Here is a 14,076-nt window from a genome sequence, read left to right on the forward strand (position 1 = left end):
TAAATACATACATACAGTCTAGCAAATGCAATTACAACCCACAGGGCCTGCCGCCACTCCCTAGATCTGGGAATTTGATGTCTGTATCTTAGGTAGAACTCAGAGGGGCAGGGCCTAGGATGGATCTGGGGACAACAGTGCCTCTCCGCCCTCATTCCTGGGCAATGATATCTGGGCCCTGTTAGAATCTCATTAAATACATCAGACCCTGTTGGAGCTCCTGTGCTGGCCAGACCTTTCCCCTTTGGAGGGGAGCTTGGGGTCATAGTGGGAACAGAAACCTCCTGGTTCTAGCTCCCTTTACAAATCAGGACCAGCATTCAACTGAGGTCTGGGAGGAGAGGAGAACAAAGCAGGAACTTACAGAATTCTGCCTTTTCATACAAGATCATGCATTCCTTGGAAACCTCCTCTGGTGCCGGATGCCCCAGTGATCTGCTTCTGCAGACTCTTTTTGCTTGAGCAGGAGCGGTGGCTGCAAAGTGTTCCTCTGTCTCCATGTCATTGAAACCACCCACACCAACAGATTTTGCTCTAACTTGGTCCTGGGAGGATCTGGCTATCTCTCAGTCCTGGGCCTGATGGTCAGCCTTTGGCTGGGACAGAAGAACCAGGCACATTTCCACCGGAGGCTCTTCCAGGGCTCAGGAACATCCTAGAGTCGAACAAGGACTGGACCGGAGTTAGCACACCTGCTTTCAGATCCCAGCTCTGCCACCAGCATGTGACATGTGCAAGTCACCTGACCTCTCAAGAGCCTCAGTTTCCACCAGAGAAAATGGGGATGATATTTTACCATTCATACAGCGTTATTTACAGTGCCTGGAACACTGTGAGTGCTTCATTTATGTTGGCTTTCTCTTTCTTGTCCTCCCATTTAATGCTAGATAGATAGCAATGTGCCTCTCCCCCCACCAAATTAACTAATTAAATAACTTTTCCTTCCTTCTTCCCCCTTTCCTTTCTTTTCCTTTCCTTTCCGTTCCTTTCCTTTCTTCCCCTTTTCTTTCCTTTCCTCCCCTTTCCTTTCCTTTCCTTTCCTTTCCTGTCCTTTCCTTTCCTTTCCTTTCTCCCTCCCTCCCTTCCTCCCTCTCTTTCTCCTCCTCTTCTTCCTCCTTCCTCCTCCTCCTTCTTTCCATATTGTGTCTTAAGGTGGCAGGGATGGTGTTGCCCAGAGGTCCTTTTGCAGCAGTCCATGGGGTGACTCATCCCCTCTCTGAGGTGGATAGGAGTTCCCAGGGAGTCAGGGCATGGCTACTATATACTTTCCTGTGGCTGCCATAACAAATCACCACAAATTTTGTGGCTTAAAAAAAACCCCAGAAATGTATTCTCCCACAGTTCTGGGAGAGGCCGGAAGTCCAAAATCAAGGTGCTGGCAGGGTTGGTTCCTTCTAGAGGTTTGAGGCAGAATCTGTTCCAGGCCTCCCTCTCACCTTTGGTGGCTGCTGGCGACCCTTGGCATTCCTTGGCTTATAGATGCATCTGTCCCTCCAGACTCTGCCTCTGTCCTCACATGGTCTTCTCCTTGTCTCCTCTTATAAGGACACTTGTCATTGGATTTATGCCATCCTGTTAGTCCAGGATGATCGTACCTCAAGATCCTTAACTTAATTACATCGTCAAAGGCCCTTTTTCCAAATAAGGTCATAGTCCCAGGTTCCAGGGGTTAGAACGTGGACATATTTTTGAGGGAGTTACAGTTCAACCCACTGTAGCTGCCTCTGCGGCCAGGCCCTCCTGGGCAGGTGCGTGGGTGGGGCAGAGGTTCACATGGATCTTCTCAGTTTTCTTTCTAATCTTAAGGCAAGTGCTAATCATCCCACTGATAATTCCCTGCAGTTAAGAGAATAAAAAAAAATAGTTTTGTAAAGGCTGTTGCACCTCAGAGCTCACTTATCCCCACCCCCACCCTGCCCAACAACCACTTGTTGAGGAAAACAAGGCAGGGATTGTGCATCCTTGTGATACAGGTGAGGAAACTGAGGCAGAGAGTGGTTGACTCACTCAAGGTCATCCAGTTCATTAAGAGCCAGGACTTGAACCCGAGTTTTTCTGCCTTTGGCCCAGCTTCAGCCTGTCAGACCACACTGCTTCTCCACGCTAACCCTGTAAGAACTGAGGACCTCTTTCCTCGCCAGTTCTTAATCATCTTACATTTGTGGGTTTATTAGCTGCAAATTTGTGGGGTTTTGTGGCTTATAGAGGAATTTATTGTTCCATATAAAACTTTTTTTCTGGCTTTCCCCTCAGAACCACTAATGACTTCTCACAGGCAGAAAATCGAGCTGCCCAGTGAGTTTGTCTTGTGTTCTAATACCATGACATGTTATTAATAGTTCTTCCCGGTACAACATTCCCTTTCCCACTGCCCTGGGGCTTGGGGTGGCCAAGGTCACCATTCTCATCACTGGCAATGGGGCCAAAGCTTCTACTCTCAACTTCTGCTGCTCCCATAGGCACCCTGGTCAGCTGGTGTGCAGTGGACGGGGTGGGGTGGGGGGGACACAGGACACTGGGCAACACCATCCCTGCCACCTTAAGACACAATATGGAAAGAAGGAGGAGGAGGAAGGAGGAAGAAGAGGAGGAGAAAGAGAGGGAGGAAGAGGGAGTGGGGTGGGGAGCTGGGCACTGGTGGCACCCCGTGGGAACCACTTAGCAACAGGTTCTCTGGTAGACACCATGGAGAGGAAACGAAGTTCAGGTCTGGCCCTTAATATCTGTGGGAAGGAGGAGCTGGTAAGAATCAATAATTACCAGGGGCGCCTGGGAGGCTCAGTCAGTTAAGCGTCCATGACTCTTGATTGCAGCTCAGGTCATGATCTCAGGGTCGTGAGATGGAGCCTCACATTGGGCTCTGCACTCAATGGGGAGTCTGCTTGGGATTCTCTCCCTCTGCCCCTCCCCCTGCTCTCTTTCTCTCAAATAAATAAATAAATCTTTTTTAAAAAAGAAACAATAGGGCACCTGGGTGGCTCAGTTGGTTAAGCGACTGCCTTCGGCTCAGGTCGTGATCCTGGAGTCCCAGGATCGAGTCCCACATCGGGCTCCCTGCTCAGCAGGGGGTCTGCTTCTCCCTCTGACCCTCTTCCCTCTCATGCTCTCTGTCTCTCATTCTCTCTCTCTCAAATAAATAAATAAAATCTTTAAAAAAAAAAAAAGAAACAATAATTACCACTCTCTTTTCTGTTTCTTTGGATTTTCTCATTCTATAAATATTTATTGAGCTGCTAGTATGTGCCAGGTCATCACTATGAGCACTAGGGAAACATTTATGAACAAGAAAATTGCAGCCCCTGCTATCACAGAGACTGAAGGGTTCTAGATCAGGAGTCCTGACTTCTTTTTAACTTATTATTCCTGCACTGTTGCCAGCATTCTGACCTCACCTCCCTGGCTCCCCAGAATCTGATGACTCACCCCTCAACGGCTACTGTGCCAGCCCAAGCCAGCATCCTTCTCTCACTCGGCCACTCTGCCTTCATCCTGGTCCTTCTACAGTCTGTTTTCAACACAACAGCCAGAGAGATTCTTTTAAAATACAAATCAGATCATGTTACTCTTCTATTCAAAACCCTCCAGTGGCTCCCCATCATACTCTGGAAGGAAGCCAAAGTTCCACAAAGTTCTGGAAAGAAGCCTACAAGTTCCACAAGGTCCCAGGTGATGTGACACCCGGTCACCTCTTCCTCCAGTCTACTCCAGGCACAGTGGCTTCCTTGGATATACCAGACAGATATGCTCCTGCCTCAGGACCTTTGCATTGACTCTTCCCTTTGTCTGGAATGTTCTTCTATTTCATTATCCACATCCTTCAGGTCTTTGCCCGCATGTCACCTTTTTAGTGAGGTCCTCCCTGATCACTATTTTGCAACACTTCCTATTACTCTCCATCTCCTTTTCCTACTTAATTTTCTCTATGGCGCTCACCAATCTGATATCGATTCTATCTATCTGTTTATTTATTTAGGTTGTTCGTTGTCTGTCTCCCACCTCTCCATGAGTTTATTTGTTTATTTATTTGACACAGAGAGAGAGAGCACAACAGGGGGGAGCAGCAGGCAGAGGGAGAGGGAGAAGCAGGCTTCCCGCCAAGCAGAGAGTCCAATGCAGGGCTCAATCCCAGGGCCCTGGGATCATGACCTGAGCCAAAGGCAGACTCTTAACTGACTGAGTCACCCAAGCACCTCACTCCATGAGTTTCTGTAGCACCTGACATGGTGCCTGGCACAAGGAAGGTACTCAGTAAATATTTATTAAACACATGAATGGGTTTATGGCCCCTGGCAAGTCCCTGTTCCTCTCTGAGCTTCAGTTTCTTCACCTGTACTGTGAGGACAGTAGACTCTTGAGTCTCTAAGGTTCATCCCAGCTCCGGTCATCCATACTTAGTGTGGTGCGGAGTCTCCAGCCCAGACCCCTCCTAGAGAAACAGATGGAGAAACTGAAGCCGCGAACATGGGCTGAACCCACTGAGATGGTCCCTTATCCTTGCCTTGGGGCAAGGTCCCCTCCCCGTAAGCCCTGTGCTTGAAGCCCAGGACCCTGACATTAGACCAGTGAGTTAAAGTCACTAGGACAAATCCTCAGGCTGCATCCTGCTTGGACCAGGGCAATCTCAAAGCCTTCAGGTCCCCTGCATTAACGGGCCCATGACATCCAGGTGAGGGAGGTGCTGCCTCAGGGTCTGCCACATCTAGAGGACGGGGTCCTGTTGTACCATTCCTAAGTGTGGCTAGGGCTTTTCTGGGGAGGGTGGTGAGAATATGAAATGTCCACATTGCCTTGTCTGCACCTTCAAAGAATGTGGGAGAAGTCTTAGGTGGAATATGATGATCGTCTTTGGAAGACACTTATGCATAACTTATGATCTTCCAGCTGACAGGACACAGGCCAAGGGAGGAAGGAAAGGTGGTGCTCTAGCTCAGGATGTTACTTAATCTTCAGAGTAGCCCCGCTGTGGCACCCTGGACGCCCAGCCTAGTCCGTGAGCCCTGCCATTTGCCTCGTCCAGGCAGAAACTGGATCCCCATCCCCCTGGAGTCTGAGAGAGGATCCCGTGTGGGAGCAGATTGGGCTTCTCTGATCCCAGGTGCTTCATGAGGGCAGGGCAGCAAGTAATGGCAGTGTCAGAGGTCGGCAACTTTCATTACAACTGGGGCTGCTATCGCTTCGGGTATTTTCTCAGTTTTCTTTCTGGCAGGGAAGCAAGCGTGGGTGGAGGGAGGTTAGGAGGAAGGCGTGTCTGTGTCTCTCAATAGAAACTGAGGACAATTTTACTAATTGCTGCATTTATTAATGGGTGGCCTTTTATGTAGGTTGTTTAGAAGGTAAAACAATGCTGTTAGTCATAAAGTCTTTGTTGGTTCCTGGCTCGCCAGGTCATCTGCCCCGAGCATGTGGAGTCAGATCAAGATAAAGACTCAGTCTGCAATACGGGAAGAGCAATTAAGTTATGTATTTGTTGCCCGCCTTTGTTACAGGCCTTTGGGAGATAAAAACAGCTCAGAGTTTACAATCAGGAACGTCTGTGTTTTGTGTTTCGCACTGGGGAGCTAGGCTCACCCACATTCCTCCATATGCCCTTATCTGTGATCTGATAATAAACACAAATGTTAGCCTTGAGAATAAAAGTGTAAGTGGAAGCCCAATTAATTATATTAATCCTTCTTTATTGTTGTGCAGAGTAGATAGACCAACTTGTGTGTCTGCTGTTGCGGTGCCCGATGAATAGAAATATCTGTTCTGGTATCTCATGTCTAGTAAGAGGCAGAAGGGAAAAGAATTGGCATTATTTGTTTTTTTTTTTCCTTTTTCTTTTCTTTTATTTACTTCTCAGAGATAGAGAGCACAAGCAGTGGGAGTGGCAGGCAGAAGGAGAAGCAGACTCCCCACTGAGCAGAGAGCCTGATGCAGGACTCGATCCCAGGACCCTGGGATCATGACCTGAGCCGAAGGCAGACGCTTAACTGACTGAGCCACCCGGGCATCCTGAATTGGCATTATTTGAACATCTACTTTGTGCAGGCTCTGGACCAGGTGAACAGAGCAGCCTTATGTAATGGGCATCCCTAATGTATAGGTGAGGAACAGCAAATTTAAGTGACTGAGCAAAGTTAAGTGACTGGTTCAAGGTGATCCTGTTGGTACACAGAGGACAAAGCTCTTTCTACTCTAAAACGCATAACACACAAATAGGCATCTAGCCTTGTCACCAATTGGCTTTGACATGCTTGTTAGCACCCAAGGAGACTGCCACAGGAGTTTCTTCCCCTGGGAAGAAGCCTGGTCCTCCCTCTCCATTTATCCTCCTTCCCACTCTCCCTAAAACGTTTTTCTCAGCCCTGCTACTTGGAGCCTAGCTAGGATGCAACTCTGGCTGGACTATAGAAAAGATGTTAAACCAAGAGCCAATAGACCTAACTTCAGATCCAGGCTGTGGGACTTGCAGTGATTGACCTCTTCTCTCCCAGCCTCCATTTCCTTATCAATAAAAAGAAGGGTCTAGAAAAGATGATTGTTCAATCCTGCCATCTCTGTGCTCTATATCCATGGTGAGGCGCCCCAGAGATCTCAGGAGTTGGCCATTTCTGCACAGCCAGATGGAAAGGAGAAAATTGGGGATGTGGATCCTTGAACAGCTTGGGGCTTGGGTCACCTGTTCAGCTACTTTTACCAATTGTGTGGTTCTACCATCAGTTTTAATTGGGTTTGCCTGGAAGCGGCTGAGCAGATGAAGGGGACTGTTAGCCATGGACAGCTGCAGCCTCTCAACTGAATTCTGGCTGGAGCTGGGAATGGTTTTTCTTTAACCTCAGCCCTTCCCTGGCTGCTCCCAGCTCCTGGGAGCGGCATACAGAACAATGAACTCTTCCTGGGCTTCTGGCTGATTCTGGGCTATTAAAGATAATAGACTATAAAGCCATGGATGAGTTTTCCAGCTGAAGTTTAGGGCATCCTACACCACCCTGCAATGGAGAAGTCAGACCAAAGGAGCTTGTGCCGGCAGAGGTCTTTCTGCGATTGCCAAGAGGCTGCATGATAGCTTCTAATCCCAAGGGGCTGAAACGCTGCCCCAATGCGGCCAGCCACAAAGGCCAAAGCAGCCTCCATCTCCAGGCCTTGACAATAGCTCAAATGGTCATCCCTGACAATGACTATTCGCGTATGTGGCCCTGTGCCTGGGCTTCAGGAGACCCAACAGGAAACCCACATGCTTCCTGATAGCACCAAGCTCCCTGTCTCATGGGGAAGACACTACGTACACAGATAACCCCATTCTGGACTCAAACTGCCTGGGCTTCAGTCCCAGCTCTTCCATTCTGTGCTCAGATTGCCTCTCTCTGTACTTCAGTTTCTCACATGCAAAATGAAGGTGATAGTAGTATCTACCTCAAAGGGTTGGCACAGGAATGAAATGAATTAATATCTATATATAAATCACCCAGACTCGTGACTGTTCCATAGTAATTACTATTATTATTATCATCATTATTACCACCGCCACCATTATTACCATTCTAACGCTAAACATGTTTCTGGAGAAAACATCAGAAAAGCACCAAGAGAGCGAATGATTCATTCTGACTGCAGGCATGGGGTTGGGTGTGCGAAGGAAGGTATATTTGAGCTGGACTTCAAAGAGGGCTAGGATTTCGACAGCTAAGGCTGGGGGGAAGGGCATCCCAGGCTGTGAGCATGAGGGGCACAAAGAAACACACGAGGCCGAGAAGACACGTGGGGCCGAGATGGTAGATGGAGCTGAAGATTACATGTGACATCAGGAATTTGAACTTTGTGCTGTAACTAATGAGGAGGCCTTTTCAGATTTCTCAGCAGGACAGCGACACAGGCAGTCTGGCATTTTAAAAAGATCTTTCTGGCAGATGTGTAGCAGCTAAGAGTGTGGATTCTGGACTCACACTGCCAGGGTTCAAATCCTGGCTGTGATGCTGAATTAGTTAAGGTAAGCTAAATCGTGTGACAAATAGGCCAAAACATGTATAATGGCTCAAACACAATAGAATTTTATTTCTGGATCCTATAATAGCCCAAAGTGGGTGTTTCTTCTTGTCAAGTGGCCCTCCTCCGTGTGGTGACTCAGGGACCTGGCTTCTTAGGATCTTGCCATCCCCACAACCTCACTGTCTTTGGCATCCAGCTAGTGGAAGGGTAGAGAGACCATGGAGGAGACAGGCTGGCTATTTAAAAATCCTGCACTAGGAGTCGGGGGGGTGGGGTAACTGGGTGACGGGCATTAAGGAGGGCACGTGATGTGATGAGCACTGGATGTTATATACCACTGATGAATCACTCAAGTCTACCTCTGAAACTAATAATACGCTATATGTTAATTAACTGAATTTAAATAAAATAAACTTCAAAAAAATTTTAAGAAGTAAAAATCACTTCTGCCCTGGCTGTTCCTCCCATTGCTCCTGGATGGCGCTGTCCAATAGAACTTTCTGTGATGGTGGAAATGTTCTAAATCTGTGTGTCCAATATGGTAGCCATTTGCCTCATGATATTTTGAGCACTGAAATGTCCCTAGTGAAACTGAGAGCTGAGCTTTGAATTTTACTAACTTATAATTAATTTACGTTTAAACAGCTACATGTGGCTGGTGGCTATGGTATTGGGCTGCGCGGCTGTAGAGAAAGGAGAGGATGGATTTTGGTGGACAGATAGTGGTCTCTGGCACAGCAGTTTAATAACTGGGTGTGATTGGGCAACTTATTTAACATCTCTGTGTCTTACTTTCCTCACCTATAAAATGGGTATAATAGTGGTATCTACCTCTTAGGCTGTGGTGAGGATTAAGAGATCATTCAGGCATAGCACTAAGTGCCCCGCACATAATCAGTGCTCAACCAAGGGTGTCCTGTGGATGACTTGGAGGCAGGGACTCCAGTTAGGAGAATATACAGCAGTCCAGGGAGACACCCCTCCAGCCTCACCCCTAAATACTGCCCTTTGCTCAACCAAACTATGCCACGTGTTCTCCAAACTCCACGGCACATACTTCCTATAAACCATTTCTCTCTCTGCTTGATGCACCTGTCCTTTCCTTCGCTCTACCTATTGAACTCCTGCCCTGCTGTCAAGATCCGGTTCAAATGCCACATCTCCACGAACACCTCCTGGTCTTCCCCACTCCATGTGATCTCTGAAGGTCCAGCACCTGCCACGTCTTGCCGAGGCCACTCATCTGATTGTCTTGTGCGTTTGTCCCTACTGGACTATGTCTCACCTATCTCTCTACCTTCCACTTTCCCCCGCAGAATGCTCTGCATATTTTGAGCAGGCAACAAACATCCATTGCACTGAATTGAATCCATCAGGGGCAAAGAGAGTTGCAAAGACATGTTCCCTGGACAGTTAGAGCCAGAGAGTACATCTACACAGCACCAAATGAAGCAGGGCTTCGCCAATTACCCAGGTCATTGAATGTGTATAGATGCCCAAATGGGAAAATTCAGGCCACCCCACTGGTATGTAGTTTGCAGTATTTCTTTTGACATTTGCAGTTTTTATTCTCCACATTTCTCTACCAAAAAAAAAAAGGCCTTTTAGCTCACATGCCTTTTACTTTTTGTCTTTTCCCACTGTCTGGTAGACCATTCCTGGCAGAATTCCTGTCCAGAAACTGCCAAGGAAGGCTGAAACTACTCAATTTGGCTGCCTGGACATGAGTCCAGTGAACTGTAGAAGGCTCGGTGATAGCAAAATCACGTGGGACTTGTCCCCTGGTCTCTGGGGCCCTGGGCAAGCCTCACAGTGCCTCTCAAGATCCTCTAAGTGCCTTTTCTGACATCCGCCTCAAAATCTTAAGGATGTTCTGCCAAATATCCTAGATACTCTTAAGAGTCCATTAATGCTTTTCATCAATCCATTTATCTAGACCTTCTCATGTATTCATTCTACAAATATTTGTTGAGCTACTGTTCTGTGCCAGTATTTTGGTGTTTAGAAGATGAAACAAAGTTTCCATTTTCAAGAAACGTTCATTCTAGCAGGGGGGAAGAAAATAGACACATATATGTCAGATATCAATATGTTCTATGAGAAAAAGAAAAGCAGGGTCTCTTGTTACCTATGGCTACATAACAGATCAGCCCAAACGATAGCGGTGTGAAACAGTCATGTATGGTTTCTCATATGTTTGTGGATTGGCTTGCCTGGGGAGCTTTGCTGCTGGAGCCTTCCCCTGGGCTCACTCATGAGGTTGCAGTCAGCCAGAGGTTCAACGACAGCTAGAGGCTCTGAGAAGCCTCATTCACAAGTCTGTGAGTGGGGCCTTGGTGCTGGCTGTTGGCCGGTCCTCTCCACCTGGCCCCTCCACAGGAGGATAGCCCGGGCTTCCTTGCATGACACAGGCTGAGGCTTCTCGTGACTTCAGACCAGCTCACATCATGGCCTCTCTGCCTCATTCTGTTGGTCAGGGCCAGTCACAAGCCAGCCCAGTCTCAGGAGTGGGGAAGTAGAGGCCACTTCTTGATTGGAGAAGCCACAAAGGACTTGTGGCCACGTTTTCTTCTCCAGCTTTATTGAGGTATCATCGACATATTGTGTAAGTTTAAGGCATACAGGCTGTTGATCTGATACACTTACATATTGCAAAAGGAGAAGACTTGTGATCACTTTTAATCTATCACACAGGGTAAGGGAACTTGAGTGATGGACTGTGCTATATTAAATAGAGCAGTCAGACGAGTCCTCTCTGATGAGGTGTTATTTGGGCAGAGACCTGAATGAAGTGAGGGTGTAAGCCATGCAAATATCTACAGTGTTCCAGGGAGATGGAACGGTGAGCTGAAGCTCTGAGGTCAGGCCAGTGCAATTCTTTGCATTTACGATAACACCGCAATCGGAAGGCTTTAAGGGAAAGTGCTCTTCTGTTACTTATCCATTTCTTCTTGTGTGATGGTAGGGAATTCCTGAACGGGCTGAGCAGAGTTAAAAGGGGGACCCTTAATTTGGAGACATTGAGATATGAGGGTGGATCCTTTATAAAATCTAAGACCAGAAAGAGTCCATCTGAGCGGATCAAGTTTTGAGTCATTGGAAGGAAAGGTGTAGGATTCACGAAGGAACGGAGCAGAGCAGAGCAAAGCGGGAGGGTTTATGCTGTAATTACCCAAGATCACCATGGGAGTCTGAGTGTAATCGGGTAATTAGTGTGTGTTGGGGGGGAGGTGGAGAGAGGGCGCAATTATCCAGCTCACTGGCTGCCAGACGGTTGTCACTGCTCTTCTGGCCCTTGGGCTGGGTTTCTGGCTCTACCTGTGGACTATTAAGTGTAATGACCTTGTCATGTAGGGGAACCTGTCATTATCTCTGTGTTAACATAGTATTTACCCACAGAACCTGCCAAGTCACTCTGTGATTAAAGGGCCTCAGCATGGTCCCCTGCCCTGGCATTGGATAGTCCTCTCATGAACGTGGTCAGGGCAGGGATGGCTTGAAAAGACTGAGAGGAGTTGGGCTGGGGTCATCCTGGGGGGTCAAGAGGGACACTGTACCTGAGACTGTACCACAGACTTCAGCCACGGGAACTGGAGACACCGAGGCAGCCCCCGCACAATCAGGCACATTTCCACATGGGGCTAACTCATTGGCCACTGAGGGAAACAAAAGTCAACTTTAAAGTCTTGAAAGTTAAACAAATATAAATAAAGAATAACAATAAAATCTTGAAGGTTGAGGGGCACCTGGCTGGCTCAGTTGGTGGAGCATGCAACTCCTGATCTCAGGGTTGTGAGTTCGAGCCCCACACTGGGTGTAGAGATTATTTGAAAATAAAAATCTTTTAAAAAATAAATTTAAAAGAATCTTGAAGGTTGATTATCTCTTCTGAAGTCTCTCATAGCAGTGGTAGGGAGAGAATCCCATCACGTAACATAGAGCAAAACTCCCGGAAAGTCTTCTGTGGCTCTTACTCCCTACTCCCCAGTCGCCTTGTACTGTCTTCCCCACAATGCAAGCACTCCTCTTTTGGCAGGGCCCCCCTGCCTTTGGAGCGCCTTTGTCACAGGCAGTTCCAAATCTTCTCTAATGAAAATCCGATTGACTCTTGGTCTCGTGCATTTCTCCTCTCTCCCGTTACCCTGTCCTTGCCAGAAGGGCACAAACACAGAAGACCCCTTAAGAGGGTGGAATGAGCAAACCTGTGATCATGTGTGGGCCAGCAGTCTGGCCCCTGCTGCCTAAACAACACTGTGCTGAGCATCCTCGTGCATATACCTTTACACCCAGGGGTGGACTTTTCTGTAAGACAAATTCCTGGACTTGGGGTGACTAGGTATGAATCTTTTAATCTGAAAAGATACTGTTGAATTATGTCTAAAAGATTATGTACATTTAAACTCCTGCTAATCATGTATTGGAATGCATGTTTCCCTGCTTCCTTTCCAACTTGGGTTGCTACTACTTTTTCTTTTAAGATTTTATTTATTTATCTGAGAGAAGAGAGAGACAGAGTACGAGCGAGAGGAGGGGCAGAGGGATAGGGAGAAGCAGGCTCTCCGCTGAGCAAGGAGCCTGCCATCACAGGGCTCGATCCTAGGCCTGGGATCATGACCTCAGCTGAAGTCAGACGCGTCACCGACTGAGCCACCCAGCCACCCCTACTTGCTACTACTTTTTAAAATTGCCTCCATTGTTTGCTGATTGTATGTGTGACACATGTTCATTGTAAAAAAAAAAAAAATCAGGAAATGAAGAAACGCGTAAGCCATCCTGCCACCACCCAAAGATAAGAAGCACTGATCTTTCTGATAGACACGGCAGAGGCCGCAGCTAGCCAAAGTAGTCACCTGACGGAACCTTCCAGAATCCCTAGTGTGGGTGACAAGGTGGTAAAGATGGCTTCATTCTCTCCTCCGTCCCTTCCCCAGCCATTGATGTCTCCAAAGGCTTGAGGTATTTTCCTCAGCCAGTGGGGACTGTTCCTGAAGGAGTCAGTTCCAAGTATCCATATCCCTCATGGGTATCCTCAAAATAGTTCTGCTGCCAGGAAGCCTTCAAGCCTGAGGATTTGTGGAGTAGGAATGGAATATGAACATTCCAAAAATGTGTTTCTAGGCACTGACAGCTGGATCTGACAAATTGGAAAACGCATCTCTCCGGCCGATCCCAGAGCCAAGTTTGTGTTTCTCAGGGGCCGTGACATGCCCTGTTAAGCCACCCTTCTAATGACGGCTCTGCTTTCCATTCCAGAGACCTGAATTATAATGAGCTGCAGGAGTTCCCCATCGCCATCCGGACGCTGGGCAGACTGCAGGAACTGTAAGCATCTCTCCTGGTTTCCGGGGGTGTCCTCTTCTCTGTTCTCCCAAGGGCAGGGGCTGACGCCTCCAGCCTTGGGCCTCCCTCACACCCTCATCTCCCGTGGTCTGTAGAAACTGGAGCTGGGTGCCCTCCCCGGCCCCCAGCGCGGGTCTGAGTAGTCACAGACCTCATTAGTTTGGCATGGAGCGTTTCCGAGTAGTGTGTCATCAGCAGAAATGGCCGTGGGCCCTTCCAGCCCGGAGAGACACATGGCACACGACACCTCCTGGTAGGCTGGGCCTGGCACTGCCCCCACCTTGGTTGGGGTGCATCCAGAGATGAATGAGAAGAGGAGCTGGGGGCTGGTTAACTGGGTCACTCCTCAGCACCTGATTCCAAGGAGGAGATGAGAAGCTGGATGCGGTTCCCCACGGACACCTCTTCTTTTTATTCTGTTTTAGCACCAACTGTGCCAAGCCCTCTGCTTGCACTAAACATAATCAAGGATTCAGATAGACCTGGGCTATCCCCGAGGACCCTTTAGGTCTGTCAGGGACCAGGACAGAGCAGCTTCGGGTCGGTATATAATTCCAGCCCTAATTGTACAGTAGTAGCTAAAATGACCGGGAATCCCGAGTGACGTGGAAAGAACATTGTGGATGAATACTTCTGAGATTAGTCTTACAGAATGGATGGGATTTAGGTGGCCATGATGGGGGGGGGTGGCCTTTCAGACAGAAGAACCGAGTAGGTAGAGATTGGAAGTTCAATGGGCAGAGAGATGACCACAAGAGAGACCAGCCT

The 14,076-nt window shown here is 48.1% G+C and overlaps 1 protein-coding gene across 3 annotated transcripts in view; it reads left to right on the forward strand.

Annotated features, from left to right (window-relative positions):
• The window catches only part of LGR6 (leucine rich repeat containing G protein-coupled receptor 6), a 120,943-nt gene that overhangs the window by 85,499 nt on the left and 21,368 nt on the right, over positions 1-14,076 (forward strand). For all 3 annotated transcript variants that reach the window (XM_078078268.1, XM_078078270.1, XM_078078269.1), the window contains one exon: positions 13,222-13,290. In XM_078078268.1, coding sequence (XP_077934394.1) covers positions 13,222-13,290 — 69 coding nt within the window. The remainder of the gene's footprint in view (positions 1-13,221; positions 13,291-14,076) is intronic.

The sequence above is a fragment of the Halichoerus grypus genome, chromosome 7 (assembly GCF_964656455.1).
Source record: "Halichoerus grypus chromosome 7, mHalGry1.hap1.1, whole genome shotgun sequence".
Classification (NCBI taxonomy): domain Eukaryota; kingdom Metazoa; phylum Chordata; class Mammalia; order Carnivora; family Phocidae; genus Halichoerus; species Halichoerus grypus.